Raw genomic sequence first — 18,800 nt, forward strand, 5'->3', positions numbered from 1 at the left:
TACGCATGTGGCGTTCCACAACCTATAGAACTGCAATGCAACCAAACTGCAGGTATAACGGGAACACACATTCCATCGACCACGTTCAATGTCGTCCCTAACCTTGCTAACGTGATGCCATTTCCTTATACTTCGACTACGAACGGCATGACGACCATGCTGCCCAACTTAACCTCAAACAGCAATACAGTCTCGGCTATGTCTTCATCTCAACCCTTTTCTGCATATACCTCAATGCACAATTTGCACAGTTTGCCAACATCGGTTGCTTCAGGATTTTCACACCCAAATGTTAACCCTAACTTAAATATGCCTTATGGAGGGTATCCGACCGTTACTAATCCGTACAGTTACTCTACGACAGCCGACCTAAACTTGACTGCGACACATATAGCTAGTCGTCAAGTGCTTTCGAAAGATCTGCCAACCTTTACAGGTAGGCCTGAAGACTGTCCCGTATTTATTACTAACTACGAGCAGTCTACCATACGGATTAACGGACCAAGAAAACCTTATTAGGTTGCAGAAATGCTTGAAGGGCCAAGCATTAGAGGCAGTTCGTGGTAGGCTTATGGTGCCGTCTACGGTTGGAATGACCATTAATACACTCCGCATGTTGTATGGTAGACCAGAAGTAATTCACCAAGTAATGCTGCGTAGGTTAAGGGAGGAACCATCTGTAAAGCCAGACAAATTAGAAACCTTAGTAACACTTTCATTAGCGGTACAAAATTATCGCGCTACAATGCAGGCGGTCGGTCTAAACGATTATCTAAATGATCCAGTGCCATTAAACGAGCTGGTAGCTAAACTGCCATGTAACCAAAGGTTGAGTTGGGGCCAGCAATGTATGTCCCTGAGACGCGCTGACATTGCTGCATTCGATGATTGGCTTTTCGGTCTAGCCATGTGCGCTCGCCAGGTCACTTCCATCCAGACATCAGCGATATCATCGTGTAATAGCAACGTCGAAGCAAAAAAGGGAAATCGCGAATCACTAAAGGGCAGAATAATGATTCACGATGTGGTTGCGAAAAATAACGAGCAGAGTGTAAAGTCGATAAATTGCCTGAAATGCGGTGCGAGCCATACGCTGTCCGATTGCTATGAGTTTCGTGCCCTATCGCAAAGTGACAGATGGAAATTTGTACGGGAAAATAAACTCTGTTTACGTTGCTTCAAAAGTCATTTCATTCGTCGATGTAATTCGAAAAGGTGCTGTGGCGTAGATGATTGTAGAATGGCTCACCATCCACTGCTTCACAATGGTACTTCGTTGACGATTGGAAAACGACAACAAGCAACATTATACCACGAGTTGGGCACAGATGCTGATAAAGAAACGCAAAGGGCGCTTTTCAGGTATGTGGAGGTTATTTTACATAGCGGTACCAAAGCAATACGTACATTCGCACTTATCGACGAAGTAGCCTCCTGTACGCTAATTGAGTCTCAATTGGCGAACGAGCTTGATTTAGATGGGCCAGTTGAATCGTTATGCTTGCGTTGGACGGGAGAAATTACTCAAAATGAGGCAAATTCCAAATTTGTCAATCTTTACGTTTCACCGATTACATTACCCTCTCAAAAATACAGGCTTCGAAACGTTCGAACCGTTGCTAATCTACTACTTCCTCAGCAGTCGCTGTTCAGCTCTACGATTAGTAAGCACGCACACATTAAGGGTCTGCCGATTCGACCCTATAATAAAGCAAGAGCGCGAATTTTGATAGGTTTGGACAACGCTAAAATAGGAATCCCTATCGAAATAAGAGAAGATAGGGGATCCGACCTTATTGCCGCAAAGTGCCGACTAGGATGGAGTGTATATGGGCGCGATAAAACTAACTGCGCTGAACAACCGAGAATATTGCATACCTGCGAATGTGATACAACCAGAGATGATCGTATGGACCAGCAACTGAAAACATATTTTTCTATTGATGCCATCGGATCATATGCACCAATTAAGCCGTTGATATCTAAAGATGATGAACGCGCTCTTCAAATCATGGAAAAGACCACGCGCTTTATCTCCGCTGAAAAGAGATGGGAAACCGGGTTACTTTGGAAGCACGAAGCTGTCGAGCTTCCCGATTCGCTGCCTATGGCAATCCGGCGACTCTCGTGCTTAGAAAGTAAAATGAAGCGTGATTCGTCAATTCGTCAATTTCTTATAAACAAAATACATGATTATGAGAAAAAAGGGTACGTATCTAAGTTGAACAAAAACGAAATAAAATATAGCGCTAGGTCTTGGTATCTCCCTATATTTACTGTTCTCAATGCCAATAAAAAGAAAACTCGATTGGTTTGGGATGCTGCAGCAAGGGTAAAGGGTGTCGGGCTCAATGATATGTTGCTGAAAGGGCCCGATCTACTTAAGTCTCTATTGTGGGTACTGCTCCGATTTCGCGAACGACGTTTCGCAGTTTGTGGAGATATACGCGAAATGTTCCACCAGATTAAAATTATAAAAGAAGATCAAGTGGCGCAAAAATTTCTTTGGCGAAACGATGGCTCGTCTCGCGACTATGATATCTACGTGATAAGGGTTATGACATTCGGCGCTTCGTGCTCGCCTTCCTTGGCGAACTACATAAAAAATCGTAACGCTCACCGATTTGCTGATCTTCATCCCGACGCCGAACGGGCCATCGTTAGTAACACATTTGTTGACGATTGGCATCAGAGTGCAGACTCTGAAAATGAATTGGCTTGTCTAGCAACTAAAGTTCGTTGGGTTCATCAGGAGGGCGGATTCCAAATGAGAAACTGGAAATCTAATTCCAAACACGTACTATTTTCATTAGATGCTGACGACGTTCCAGCCGCCAAATGTTTTGAAGAGCCAGAAGCCGTTATAGAAAAGGTACTAGGGATGTGGTGGCTGCCAGTTTCGGATGAGTTAACATACATTGAAAATTTTCCAAAGGAAGTTTTTAATGAAAATACGATCGTGTCGAAGCGACAAATTTTGCGCACAATAATGACGATTTTCGATCCTATGGGTTTGCTCGGTTTTGTCATTGTACAGGCAAAAATTATTTTACAAGATGTCTGGCGCTCCGGAGTAGGTTGGGATGAACCGATTAAAGAAGAAGAACGTTGCAACTGGTTTCGTTGGGTAAAACGCATTCCTGCGATCAACGGCATAAGAATTCCCCGTTGCATTTCACTTGCCAGCGAAAACCAAAATAATCAGTTGCACATTTTTGTAGATGCAAGCATAAAAGCCTACGCTGCGGTGGCCTACATCCGGTCAGAAGTAGGTTCGCAAATATCTTGTTCACTTTTGGCTTCGAAAACTCGCGTTGCGCCATTGAAGCCCACTTCCATACCCAGGCTGGAGCTGTTAGCTGCTGTTTTGGGACTTAGGCTGGCAAATGTTCTTAGCTATGAACTGTCCATTACAGTAAATCGCAGAGTATTCTGGACAGACTCCAAAAATGTGTTGTTTTGGCTGCGAGCACAAGAAAATACCATCAATTCGTGGCGCTGAGAATCGGAGAGATCCTCGAGAGTTCTGCTATTAGGGAATGGAGGTGGCTGCCATCTGGTGAGAATATTGCGGACGATGGCACTAAATGGAGCAGCAACCGAGAATTCGACGACAACCAACGCTGGTTCAGTGGGCCTAAATTCCTACTAGAACGAGAGTCAAGCTGGCCAATTATACAATTTCCAGATGATGACGAAGAGACCGTTGAGGTTCTACAGCATATGGATTTCGCTAACAAGATTTAGTACATGGGAGAAGCTTCGCAGTGCGCATCGATTTGTTTAACGTTTTCTACGATTGGTTACGAAGGGAAAGCCACGTTCTCAGTTTCTTCAAAAGCTACTCAACCCAGACAACATAGAGACAGCAGAGCTTGCAATTATGCTTAATTGTCAAAGCGAGGTGTTCCATGAAGAGATCTGTCGTCTGCGTAATGGTGAGGAAATTAATCGAAAATCTTTTCTTTTCAAGTTCTCCCCATACTTAGACCAGATTGGCCTGCTGCGAGTAAAAGGTAGAATTGATGCTGCTGAGGGTGTTGCCATTAATGTCAAGCGTCCAATAATCCTGCCACGCAAGCACGACGTAACGCGACTACTCGTCGACTTCTATCACAGGAAATTTCACCACCATCACAACGAGATCGCCGTCAACGAGAAGAGGCAAAGGTTCTGCATCTCCGCCTTTAGAAGGCTGGTTGTTGTTGTTTTAACAGCATAGTTAGCCCTGTCAGTGTAAGTATATCATCGGTCGTCTTCGTCTAGCTCATCTAAGGGTAGGCCCAGGAAACATGCTGTTTCGACAGGTTGGGTCCAGAGGGAGAGGGGGGTTAGATGAGTCGGTTTGAGGGGGCATGTGAAGAGGTGGTTAGTGTCGTGCGGGGTACCTTCACATGCCGGACATGTGTTTGGTATGTCGGGGTCAATTCTGGATAAGTAGGAGTTTAACCTGCTACAATATCCAGAACGTAATTGTGCCAATGTTACACGAGTCTCACGGGGAAGCTGGAGCTCTTCATCTGCGATAGGTGGTGGTTGGACTCCGATTACGGCATTCACAGGACGGGAGTTCATGAAGGTGGTAACGGTCTCCCGGTGAATGTCGTTTATTGACTGTCTAAATACTGTCCGGTCCAGTAGGTTTCGGTCAGTTTTGTCCTGGAGTTCGTCAGCGTAGTCAAGGAGGTGTCTCCTGACGTTCCTGGGAGGCGGCTCAGGCTCAAGCAGGTGTCTGCAGGGGTGAAACCTGCGGTAACACCCCAGCAGGAACTGCTTGCTGAGCAATTTGTTGTGCTCCGCAACTGGGAGCATTTGTGCCTCGTTGTGTAGATGTTGGATGGGTGACATCAGGAGGCACCCGGTCGCTGTCCGAATGGCGGTATTTTGACATGTCTGAAGCTTTGTCCACTGCGAATCACTAGTTCCAGGCGACCAGACAGGCGCAGCATAGTTTAGAACCGGCCGGCCAATTGCCTTAAATGTCGAAAGCAACAGTTCTTTGTCTTTGCCCCAAGTGCTGCCGGCCAGCGATTTGAGGACCTTGTTGCGATTTTGGACTTTAGTGGCAATTGCGGTTGTATGCGCAGAGAAGGAGAGCAAGCTGTCGAAGGTTACACCCAAAATTTTGGGGTTATTTACAGTCGGAATTGGTGTGTCGTCGACTTTTACCTCAAGGGACAGCTTGACCTCCTTTGTCCAGGTGGTGAAAAGGGTCGCCATGGACTTGGTGGGGGAAAGTTGGAGATTCCTCGCAGTGAAAAAGCGAGAAAGGTCGGTGAGGTAGTTGTTCACTTTGGAACACAGGCCATCGATGTCATTGCCCGACGCCATTATCGTGCAATCGTCAGCGTATGAGATCAGGGAAACTCCCGCTGGTGGTTGGGGGAGTTTCGAGATGTAGAAGTTAAAAAGCAAGGGTGAAAGGACACCACCCTTCGGTACGCCTTGCTTAATCTTCCTCTGCTTTGATATTTGATCTCGAAAAATCACTCTTCAGCCCTGGCGGGAGTGTCGACTGATAAATGCCATCTAGTAGCGTGGAATGGATGACTGTATCGAAAGCCTTCTTCAGGTCCAACGCTACTAGGACAGTCCTCTCGCAGGGGGGGTTTTGGTTAAGCCCGCGATTTATCTGGGCGTTTATGGCGGTGAGTGCAGTGGTGGTGCTGTGCACTCGTCGGAATCCGTGCTGATGTGGGGCTGGGGCCAGGTGTGTCGTGTAGAGAGGGAGTAGGAGGGCTTCAAGTGTCTTCACTACTGGGGAAAGGAGAGTTATCGGCCGATAAGACTCCCCTTGGTTGGCGGGTTTCCCAGGTTTCAGGAGTGGGACCACTCTCCCTGCTTTCCACTTGTCAGGGATGATGAGAGTGGCCAGGGACAAATTGAAGACCCTTGTGAGGTATCCTACTCCCAGGGGTCCCAGATGCTTCAGCATCAGCGCGTTTAATCCGAAGGATGCAGTATGAACAGCCGGCTAAAATAGCTCGCGCATCTCTTCGGGACCGACGAAGTACAACCGTTGAAGGTGATAGCCATCTTGTCGTTGTGTTTCGTCGGGTTCGACAGGGACCTAACGGTGGACCAGAGCTTACTCACACCGGAGGTGAGGTTACAAGTCTTCAGGTGCTCAACCCATTTAGTCCGCTTATGTTGATTTAACAGTTGCCGGATCTCCAAATTGAGATCCCTTATGCGGGGATCCCCGGGATCGGCCTGGCGTAGGTGGTCACGCTCGTTCGCTAAACTGGCTGCTTCTGCTGGGAAATGAGGACGGATGTCCTTATAACTTCCAGCTGGGATGAAGCGAGCCGCAGCAGCTGTGAGCACCTTGCGGAATGCGCGTTCGCCCACGCGCTCATCAGTGGGGATGGGAAGAGCGGCGAAGGTGTCCTCGGTGAATTCCGTGAAGCCGGCCCAATTAGCATTTTTAAAGTTAAAATAGGACCGGTGATTCGCGGAAACGAAGTCGGCAGGTCTCTCAATCGAGACGATAATGGGCAAGTGGTCTGATGCAAGCGATAGCATAGGTCGCCACGTTATGCTATTTATCAGACCCGCGCCCCCTGGTGGGGGCGTCGTCGTTCACAGTGCTGAATGTCGAGTCGTCTATCAGCTCTGCCAATTGCTGTCCCCTACGATCATTTGGCAGGCTTGAACGCCAAAGATCGTGATGCGCATTAAAGTCACCTACAACCAATCGGGTTTCACCTCTGATGAGCGCACCTATATCAGGGTGATATGCTGCCGGGCAGCAGGTGACAGGGGGTATATACACGTTAAATATTTCGAGCTCGGAATCGCCTGACCGGACAGCTATGCCTTGACATTCTAAGGTGCTGTCCCTGCGGTCGATTCCTTCATCGATGAGACGATACTGCACTGTGTGGTGGACTATAAACGCTAGGCCACCACCATTGTCTCGCTCGCGATCGCGTCTGTGCACGTTGTAGCCATCCCTGGTGATCAGAGATGACCTGGCGTGCAACTTTGTTTCTTGGACCGCAGCTATTTTAATACTGTGCCGGCTCATAAAGTCAACTATCTCGTCGACCTTACTCGTAAGTCCGTTACAGTTAAACTGGAGAAGTTTGAAGCTTCTCGGTGAGGTCTGTGTAATCCGGGGGGTGAGGGACGCGTGGGGTTGTCTACGTTGCACCTGCTGCGCAATCCACTGTGGTTGTTGCGGCCTGATGGTGGTGGGCGGCCGCGCCTCCGGGGGCGGTAGTGGGTGCAGAGCTCTGCAGCAGGAGGCAACGTAGGCAGTTGTCCACTCACGGGTGGTGCGCAGGCCGGAACATCTCCGAAAATGGCACCAGCCACTGCAGGAATTGCATTGGACTGATACCAGATTCCGAGGTATTGCGGTCTGACACACGGAACAGACGGTACGGGGGACCAGGAGCTGCTGGTTTGTCCCCGCACTGGGGTTGGAGCAGGAAGGGATGGGAGGGGTTGAAGGGGAGTTGTGTTGCTCCGATAGGCTCCTCACCGTGGAGGTATGGGTTGTGGTGGCGGTTGGTAGTGCCGGCCTATCAGGGGGTGTAGTAGCCGTGGAGGCATCAGACGCCTGTTGGCGGGAGCAACACGTGGCCACATACCGTGTGGATCACTCCCTGTGCGACTTAAGGCCTGAACAGGTCTTAAGGTGGCTCCACCCGTTGCACTTATTGCACCTAACCGAAGTGGAGTTCGGGTGAAGCCGTTTATGGCAGACGCAGCAGTAGAATACTTCTGGCCCAGGGTTGGATTCGACTCCAGCCCTGAGGAGAAGTATTTGGAGCAGGATTGCTGCGAGAGTTTGCTCCTGTGACGTAAGGGGTGGGGTGATATACGATACACTAGACAGGGCTAGTGTACTGGGGCGGCAGCCCTTGGTCGGGAAGAAAAACCCGAGTCATTCCGGTAACGTAGAACCGGCTGCCATGGGAATGTAAGAAGGCTGGTAAAAGAATGTGCTGCAAAATGTCAAACCTGCCGGAACCGTAGGGCTTCTCCACAACCTCCTCAAATGGGAGATCTGCCAATGGAACGTGTGTCACCTATTACCAGGCCGTCCACCTTTACAGGGGTTGACTATTTCGGACCAATGGACGTTGTAATTGGCCGCAGGCGTGAAAAGCGGTGGGGTGCTTTATTCACATGCCTTACCACCCGCGCAGTTTACATTGAAATCTCACCTACTTTATCTACCGAGTCGTTTTTGCTGATTTTTGAACAATTTGTGAGTCGCCGTGGAGTACCGAAACGAATTATATCGGACAACGGCACCAATTTTCGCGGTGCTAGTGTACTTCTAGTAAAAGAAATTGAAAGAATATCGTCGGATGATATAGAAAGGAAATACCCTGAAATTGAATGGATTTTTATTCCCCCCGCTTCACCACATATGGGAGGGTCATGGGAGCGCATGATACGTTCTACGAAATCGATTCTAATGGACATTCTACCAGATTCTGGTATGCGAGAGGAGGTGTTAAGAGCCGTTCTAGCCGACATCGAAAACATTTTAAATTCAAGGCAACTGACGTACGTGCCGCTTGATTCAGCTGAAGATGAAGCTCTTACGCCAAACCACTTTCTGACGGGACACTCTAGTGGTATTCGAGAACTAACAGATAATACCAACTCTGGATCGGCTCTACGGCAAAACTTTAAAATTTCTAGCCAGTTGGCTGACTAATTTTGGAGACGCTGGGTTAAGGAGTATCTCCCCTGTCTTACCAGACGTGCAAAGTGGTATCAGCCACCAGCAAACCCAATCAAATTGAACGACGTGGTGGTCATCGTAGACGAAAACTCCAAGAGAAATTCGTGGCCGAAAGGAGTAGTAATAGATATGAATTTTGGTAAAGATGGCCAAACTCGTAGCGCAGTAGTCAAGACAGTAAATGGATTATGTACACGACCGATAGTAAAGTTGGCGAAATTGGACGTCGAGGTTGAAAAACGTGGGGTAAACGTCTTGCATAAAACCGCATAAGATTTACGAAGGGGGGTGTTGCGAAAGGTTACTTTGGCAACCCATTTCGCATTTTCTCACCTCTGTTTTTCTCATTCGCCAATCAACAGCTGTCAAAGAGAACCAAGCTTTCTTTTCGATTCTAGACGTTGACGAAAGCGCATGGACGCGCATAAAAACAATTGTAAGACACATACAATATTTTCACTTATTAATTGTAAACTTATTGATCGTTAAATAAAGTTGTCAGCCTTTCTAAACAAACGGGGTCTTATGTACTGCACCAGGGCTTGCTAAAAGGGAATTTAGCCGCGTCAAACTGCCGTCGTCAACAACAGTATTTTTGCGTAGAACTCCTTATCGCGTGGGCGGCCTTTGGCCGCGCTTCAAAAAAATTACCCTCATCAGTCCAACTCCGGATATGCTACGCAATCCACCGTATTTTTGCGTAGAACTAGTTTGGAGTTATAAATAGTGTTCCTTAACACCTCACTAACATCTCCACCAAGTTTCATTAATAAAGACATAATAGTTTGCCAAAAATTGCCCAATATACATTATTCTAAATTCCAGCCGAGTTCTATAAGAATCCGCCATTAGATTGCGGCGCCACGGAAACAGCAGTATTGCCTAAAACTTTCAATAAATATTTTTCTCAACAAACATGTTACATATGTGGTATCACAAGCCATCATATTAAAATCAAGCAAGAACATGATTCAATAATAATAATAATTGAATCATGAAGCAAGAATACATACCAGCGTTTTTGCTGCAATCGCTGCTTGTATTTTTTCAATCGCTCCCGTTATGTCCGCTGGAGAAGGCGTTAAAGCGGTAAAAATGCCTCCGCGGGGTGCCATTTTGAAATTAAGATGAGGATGATCGAGATCTGCTAGTTTTCAATTAGTAATTATTTTTTTTATATTGCTCATAGTTAATATTTTTTAATCATACCTTTTCAACTGCTCTGTTAAAAACTAAATATATTCGTGTCTTCAACCAAATTCTCTTGCAATCATCGTGTTTTATCATCGATCGATGTGTTTTATCATCGATTATTGTATTATCTTTCTTTACGATATGGATGGGGAAAAAAGACGACTAGTTTATCATTGTTGTAATGAAGAATAAAAATATTTTCCATGAATCCAATGAAAAATTCTCAACTCGTTTGACGCGTGTTAAAACTGTTCTCAGACTTCAATAAAAATCATCTGGCAATGTCTCAGAATGAGTATAATTCAAATGTTGCATCAATATCTTCATCATCGTCTTCTTCTACATTAGTTTTCAGGCGAGGCCGTTTTGCTGGGGGAAGCAAAACTTCAACTTCTGGTTGTAATGTAGGAGGATCGATTTCTTTCAAAGTCAATCCATCTTTTAATTCGCCGTCCACAGTTCCTGGATACACTTTTTTGATGTCTAAAAGGAATTGCATGATTCGGAAACCTTTATCACCAAATTTGTTTAAAACATTATTCCTGTACCAATATAAACTCATATATTGATGAAGAAGTTTTGGTGTTCTACGGCATTTAATACTTTTTTTCAACAATTTGTTTCGGTTCTCCAAATCATTGATCGTATTTGTCTTATCAGATTTGTTCACAAATTCTCCTTTGCTATGGTTTATCTGCAAATGAACAGTTGAGGAAGAAAACATTTGCTCAATTCCTTGATACTGTTTTGCACTATCTGTACATAGCTTAGAAGTATTGTGATCAACATAGTTTTGGATATACGGCCATAATTCCTTTTTGCTCTTCGCATTTACTTTAAAGAAAAGACCAGATTTATCTTCCTTGCAATATAAACCGAGGACAGTTATTGTCATTTGCTCGGTAATACGACCACGATTGTATTTTCGTTTTGTTAGAAACGTTTCATCAATCTGGACCGTTTTACCTTCGCCTCCGAGTACAACATCAGTGTGTGATGATATGACTTCAGCTATTTTACGACAATAGCTGAAGTAATCGACAATTGTGTGCCAACTGATTTGGGAGTCATCATTCGATTGACGCCAAGACAGTAAGTTCTCGTACACATCACTGATTTTCATCTCGATGACCACACAAATGATCATTGCGAGGACTTCTCGAAAGAAAATGCGACAGCTAGTACTATCAAAAAAGATACCAATACTCGGATTTACTATCTTACGACATGACTTAGATCCTTTCTTCTTTGAACCTTTTGATGAACATCTCCATATCCAACCAAGTTTTTTTTCAGAGGACTTTTCTACGGACATTGGGAGCCCACAACATGTTGGTGGTGGTGAATTACGTGAAGGTATTAAGGTTATTTCTTCCAAAAAAGAAATAGCTTTATCTTCACTGCTAATCAGTTTATGAAAAGATTCAAAGATATTGGAATTCTCTAAGTCAGGGTGTAAAGTGGGGTGTTTACCTGACATGTTGCAAAATTATAAGAAAATTGACGTTGAAAAAATATCGTGATAACCGCGGTATTGATAATATTGGCGGTAGTTTCGAAATTTTATAAAACACATGAAAATTCGCCTTTTTGATAGTCAGAACTTGAATAGGCGGGAAATTTAAATTTCCAAAATAAATAAATATAAAAAAAGACTTTTATATTGGATATTTTTGAACTTGTGTAATATTTCGAAGAATTTTATATTTTTAAATTACTTTTCATATATAAAATCCGGAAAAAATCATTGAAACGAAAACAATTAATTACAGATGTTTCTTTCATTATTATTTTTTTTTTGGGAAAACTTTAGTATAATGTATATCGCTTTGAAAGAAAAGGTTAAAAGGGGGGGGTAGAGGGGTGTATCCCCATCTTAAAACGGAAAACCAAACCTGCCGGAGGCTTATAGTTGTTAAGTAATTTAATGTTAAAGTTCTCTAATTTAGCGAAAAGTTGGTGTTGCCATACACCTGAAATAAAAACAAAGTTCGTATGCAGGGATGTTCAGTAGAAGGTTCATTGTAAAACTGCAGTATTTTTTACTGTAATTTTAAGTTGAGAAATAATTTTGAAAATAAAAACATACAACTCATTTAAACTTAAAAACAACGATATTAAGCGTATCACAAAAAATAATAAAGTAATTAAAATTAAATTAAATTAATTAACACAGTATTTTTGCGTAGAACTCCTTATCGCGAGGCCGGCCTTTGGCCGCGCTTCAAAAAAATTACCCTCATCAGTCCAACTCCGGCTACGCAATCCACCGTATTTTTGCGTAGAACTAGTTTGGAGTTATAAAGAGTGTTCCTTAACACCTCACTAACATCTTTACCAAGTTTCATTAATAAAGAAAGTTTCATTAATAAAGACATAATAGTTTGCCAAAAATTGCCCAATATACATTATTCTAAATTCCAGCCGAGTTCTATAAGAATCCGCCATAAGATTGCGGCGCCACGGAAACAGCAGTATTGCCTAAAACTTTCAATAAACTTTTTTCTCGACAACCATGTTACATATGTGGTATCACAAAGCCATCATATTAAAATCAAGCAAGAACATGATTCAATAATAATAATAATTGAATCATGAAGCAAGAATACATACCAGCGTTTTTGCTGCAATCGCTGCTTGTATTTTTTCAATCGCTCCCGTTATGTCCCCTAGAGAAGGCGTTAAAGCGGTAAAAATGCCTCCGCGGGGTGCCATTTTGAAAGTAAGATGAGGATGATCGAGATCTGCTAGTTTTCAATTAGTAATTATTTTTTTTTATATTGTTCATGGTTAAGATTTTTTAATCATACCTTTTCAACTGCTCTGTTAAAAACTAAATATATTCGTGTCTTCAACCAAATTCTCTTGCAATCATCGTGTTTTATCATCGATTAATGTGTTTTATCATCGATTATTGTATTATCTTTCTTTACGATATGGATGGGGGAAAAAGACAACTAGTTTATCATTGTTGTAATGAAGAATAAAAATATTTTCCATGAATCCAATGAAAAATTCTCAACTCGTTTGACGCGTGTTAAAACTGTTCTCAGACTTCAATAAAAATCATCTGGCAATGTCTCAGAATGAGTCTAATTCAAATGTTGCATCAATATCTTCATCATCGCCTTCTTCTACATTAGTTTTCAGGCGAAGCCGTTTTGCTGGGGGAAGCAAAACTTCAACTTCTGGTTGTAATGTAGGAGGATCGATTTCTTTCAAAGTCAATCCATCTTTTAATTCGCCGTCCACAGTTCCTGGATACACTTTTTTGATGTCTAAAAGGAATTGCATGATTCGGAAACCTTTATCACCAAATTTGTTTAAAACATTATTCCTGTACCAATATAAACTCATATATTGATGAAGAAGTTTTGGTGTTCTACGGCATTTAATACTTTTTTTCAACAATTTCTTTCGGTTCTCCAAATCATTGATCGTATTTGTCTTATCAGATTTGTTCACAAATTCTCCTTTGCTATGGTTTGTCTGCAAATGAACAGTTGAGGAAGAAAACATTTGCTCAATTCCTTGATACTGTTTTGCACTATCTGTACATAGCTTAGAAGTATTGTGATCAACATAGTTTTGGATATACGGCCATAATTCCTTTTTGCTCTTCGCATTTACTTTAAAGAAAAGACCAGATTTATCTTCCTTGCAATATAAACCGAGGACAGTTATTGTCATTTGCTCGGTAATACGACCACGATTGTATTCTCGTTTTGTTAGAAACGTTTCATCAATCTGGACCGTTTTACCTTCGCCTCCGAGTACAACATCAGTGTGTGATGATATGACTTCAGCTATTTTACGACAATAGCTGAAGTAATCGACAATTGTGTGCCAACTGATTTGGGAGTCATCATTCGATTGACGCCAAGACAGTAAGTTCTCGTACACATCACTGATTTTCATCTCGATGACCACACAAATGATCATTGCGAGGACTTCTCGAAAGAAAATGCGACAGCTAGTACTATCAAAAAAGATACCAATACTCGGATTTACTATCTTACGACATGACTTAGATCCTTTCTTCTTTGAACCTTTTGATGAACATCTCCATATCCAACCAAGTTTTTTTTCAGAGGACTTTTCTGCGGACATTGGGAGCCCACAACATGTTGGTGGTGGTGAATTACGTGAAGGTATTAAGGTTATTTCTTCCAAAAAAGAAATAGCTTTATCTTCACTGCTAATCAGTTTATGAAAAGATTCAAAGATATTGGAATTCTCTAAGTCAGGGTGTAAAGTGGGGTGTTTACCTGACATATTGCAAAATTATAAGAAAATTGACGTTGAAAAAATATCGTGATAACCGCGGTATTGATAATATTGGCGGTAGTTTCGAAATTTTATAAAACACATGAAAATTCGCCTTTTTGATAGTCAGAACTTGAATAGGCGGGAAATTTAAATTTCCAAAATAAATAAATATAAAAAAAAGACATTTTATATTGAATATTTTTGAACTTGCGTAATATTTCGAAGAATTTTATATTTTTAAATTACTTTTCATATATAAAATCCGGAAAAAATCATTGAAACGAAAACAATTAATTACAGATGTTTCTTTCATTATTATTTTTTTTTTTGGGAAAACTTTAGTATAATGTATATCGCTTTGAAAGAAAAGGTTAAAAGGGGGGGGTAGAGGGGTGTATCCCCATCTTAAAACTGAAAACCGAACCTGCCGGAGGCTTATAGTTGTTAAGTAATTTAATGTTAAAGTTCTCTAATTTAGCGAAAAGTTGGTGTTGCCATACACCTGAAATAAAAACGAAGTTCGTATGCAGGGATGTTCAGTAGAAGGTTCATTGTAAAACTGCAGTATTTTTTACTGTAATTTTAAGTTGAGAAATAATTTTCAAAATAAAAACATACAACTCATTTAAACTTAAAAACAACGATATTAAGCGTATCACAAAAAATAATAAAGTAATTAAAATTAAATTAAATTAATTAACACAGTATTTTTGCGTAGAACTCCTTATCGCGTGGGCGGCCTTTGGCCGCGCTTCAAAAAAATTACCCTCATCAGTCCAACTCCGGCTACGCAATCCACCGTATTTTTGCGTAGAACTAGTTTGGAGTTATAAAGGGTGTTCCTTAACACCTCACTAACATCTCCACCAAGTTTCATTAATAAAGACATAATAGTTTGCCAAAAATTGCCCAATATACATTATTCTAAATTCCAGCCGAGTTCTATAAGAATCCGCCATAAGATTGCGGCGCCACGGAAACAGCAGTATTGCCTAAAACTTTCAATCAATTTTTTTCTCAACAAACATGTTACATATGTGGTATCACAAAGCCATCATATTAAAATCAAGCAAGAACATGATTCAATAATAATAATAATTGAATCATGAAGCAAGAATACATACCAGCGTTTTTGCTGCAATCGCTGCTTGTATTTTTTCAATCGCTCCCGTTATGTCCGCTGGAGAAGGCGTTAAAGCGGTAAAAATGCCTCCGCGGGGTGCCATTTTGAAATTAAGATGAGGATGATCGAGATCTGCTAGTTTTCAATTAGTAATTATTTTTTTTTATATTGTTCATGGTTAATATTTTTTAATCATACCTTTTCAACTGCTCTGTTAAAAACTAAATATATTCGTGTCTTCAACCAAATTCTCTTGCAATCATCGTGTTTTATCATCGATCGATGTGTTTTATCATCGATTAATGAGTTTTATCATCGATTATTGTATTATCTTTCTTTACGATATGGATGGGGGAAAAAGACAACTAGTTTATCATTGTTGTAATGAAGAATAAAAATATTTTCCATGAATCCAATGAAAAATTCTCAACTCGTTTGACGCGTGTTAAAACTGTTCTCAGACTTCAATAAAAATCATCTGGCAATGTCTCAGAATGAGTCTAATTCAAATGTTGCATCAATATCTTCATCATCGTCTTCTTCTACATTAGTTTTCAGGCGAGGCCGTTTTGCTGGGGGAAGCAAAACTTCAACTTCTGGTTGTAATGTAGGAGGATCGATTTCTTTCAAAGTCAATCCATCTTTTAATTCGCCGTCCACAGTTCCTGGATACACTTTTTTGATGTCTAAAAGGAATTGCATGATTCGGAAACCTTTATCACCAAATTTGTTTAAAACATTATTCCTGTACCAATATAAACTCATATATTGATGAAGAAGTTTTGGTGTTCTACGGCATTTAATACTTTTTTTCAACAATTTCTTTCGGTTCTCCAAATCATTGATCGTATTTGTCTTATCAGATTTGTTCACAAATTCTCCTTTGCTATGGTTTGTCTTCAAATGAACAGTTGAGGAAGAAAACATTTGCTCAATTCCTTGATACTGTTTTGCACTATCTGTACATAGCTTAGAAGTATTGTGATCAACATAGTTTTGGATATACGGCCATAATTCCTTTTTGCTCTTCGCATTTACTTTAAAGAAAAGACCAGATTTATCTTCCTTGCAATATAAACCGAGGACAGTTATTGTCATTTGCTCGGTAATACGACCACGATTGTATTTTCGTTTTGTTAGAAACGTTTCATCAATCTGGACCGTTTTACCTTCGCCTCCGAGTACAACATCAGTGTGTTATGATATGACTTCAGCTATTTTACGACAATAGCTGAAGTAATCGACAATTGTGTGCCAACTGATTTGGGAGTCATCATTTGATTGACGCCAAGACAGTAAGTTCTCGTACACATGACTGACTTTCATCTCGATGACCACACAAATGATCATTGCGAGGACTTCTCGAAAGAAAATGCGACAGCTAGTACTATCAAAAAAGGTACCAATACTCGGATTTACTATCTTACGACATGACTTAGATCCTTTCTTCTTTGAACCTTTTGATGAACATCTCCATATCCAACCAAGTTTTTTTTCAGAGGACTTTTCTACGGACATTGGGAGCCCACAACATGTTGGTGGTGGTGAATTACGTGAAGGTATTAAGGTTATTTCTTCCAAAAAAGAAATAGCTTTATCTTCACTGCTAATCAGTTTATGAAAAGATTCAAAGATATTGGAATTCTCTAAGTCAGGGTGTAAAGTGGGGTGTTTACCTGACATGTTGCAAAATTATAAGAAAATTGACGTTGAAAAAATATCGTCATAACCGCGGTATTGATAATATTGGCGGTAGTTTCGAAATTTTATAAAACACATGAAAATTCGCCTTTTTGATAGTCAGAACTTGAATAGGCGGGAAATTTAAATTTCCAAAATAAATAAATATAAAAAAAGACATTTTATATTGGATATTTTTGAACTTGTGTAATATTTCGAAGAATTTTATATTTTTAAATTACTTTTCATATATAAAATCCGGAAAAAATCATTGAAACGAAAACAATTAATTACAGATGTTTCTTTCATTATTATTTTTTTTTTGGGAAAACTTTAGTATAATGTATATCGCTTTGAAAGAAAAGGTTAAAAGGGGGGGGGTAGAGGGGTGTATCCCCATCTTAAAACTGAAAACCGAACCTGCCGGAGGCTTATAGTTGTTAAGTAATTTAATGTTAAAGTTCTCTAATTTAGCGAAAAGTTGGTGTTGCCATACACCTGAAATAAAAACGAAGTTCGTATGCAGGGATGTTCAGTAGAAGGTTCATTGTAAAACTGCAGTATTTTTTACTGTAATTTTAAGTTGAGAAATAATTTTGAAAATAAAAACATACAACTCATTTAAACTTAAAAACAACGATATTAAGCGTATCACAAAAAATAATAAAGTAATTAAAATTAAATTAAATTAATTAACACAGTATTTTTGCGTAGAACTCCTTATCGCGAGGCCGGCCTTTGGCCGCGCTTCAAAAAAATTACCCTCATCAGTCCAACTCCGGCTACGCAATCCACCGTACTTTTGCGTAGAACTAGTTTGGAGTTATAAAGAGTGTTCCTTAACACCTCACTAACATCTTTACCAAGTTTCATTAATAAAGAAAGTTTCATTAATAAAGACATAATAGTTTGCCAAAAATTGCCCAATATACATTATTCTAAATTCCAGCCGAGTTCTATAAGAATCCGCCATAAGATTGCGGCGCCACGGAAACAGCAGTATTGCCTAAAACTTTCAATAAACTTTTTTCTCGACAACCATGTTACATATGTGGTATCACAAAGCCATCATATTAAAATCAAGCAAGAACATGATTCAATAATAATAATAATTGAATCATGAAGCAAGAATACATACCAGCGTTTTTGCTGCAATCGCTGCTTGTATTTTTTCAATCGCTCCCGTTATGTCCCCTAGAGAAGGCGTTAAAGCGGTAAAAATGCCTCCGCGGGGTGCCATTTTGAAAGTAAGATGAGGATGATCGAGATCTGCTAGTTTTCAATTAGTAATTATTTTTTTTTATATTGTTCATGGTTAAGATTTTTTAATCATACCTTTTCAACTGCTCTGTTAAAAACTAAATATATTCGTGTCTTCAACCAAATTCTCTTGCAATCATCGTGTTTTATCATCGATTAATGTGTTTTATCTGCGGCCGCCGTAGCCGAATGGGTTGGTGCGTGATTACCATTCGGAATTCACCGAGAGGTCGTTAGTTCGAATCTCGGTGAAGGCAAAATTAATAAAAACATTTTTCTAATAGCGGTCGCCCCTCGGCAGGCAATGGCAAACCTCCGAGTGTATTTCTGCCATGAAAAAGCTCCTCATAAAAATATCTGCCGTTCGGAGTCGGCTTGAAACTGTAGGTCCCTCCATTTGTGGAACAACATCAAGACGCACACCACAAATAGGAGGAGGAGCTCGGCCAAACACCTAACAGAAGTGTACGCGCCAATTATTTATTTTTTTTAATGTGTTTTATCATCGATTATTGTATTATCTTTCTTTACGATATGGATGGGGGAAAAAGACAACTAGTTTATCAT

General features: G+C 41.0%; 1 protein-coding gene across 1 annotated transcript; it reads left to right on the forward strand.

The window, feature by feature from the left end:
- The first annotated feature begins 592 nt into the window (after positions 1 to 592).
- On the forward strand, positions 593 to 3,502 carry LOC128870375 (uncharacterized). Its single transcript, XM_054112990.1, has one exon. The coding sequence runs from the start codon at positions 593 to 595 to the stop codon at positions 3,500 to 3,502; it is 2,910 nt and encodes a 969-aa protein (XP_053968965.1).
- Positions 3,503 to 18,800: the final 15,298 nt, after the last annotated feature.

This window comes from Anastrepha ludens, chromosome X, assembly GCF_028408465.1.
Source record: "Anastrepha ludens isolate Willacy chromosome X, idAnaLude1.1, whole genome shotgun sequence".
Classification (NCBI taxonomy): domain Eukaryota; kingdom Metazoa; phylum Arthropoda; class Insecta; order Diptera; family Tephritidae; genus Anastrepha; species Anastrepha ludens.

What these genes read in the sequence shown, in the direction of transcription:
- LOC128870375 (XM_054112990.1), top strand. Translation starts at nt 593, where the DNA reads ATGACCATTAATACACTCCGCATGTTGTATGGTAGACCAGAAGTAATT.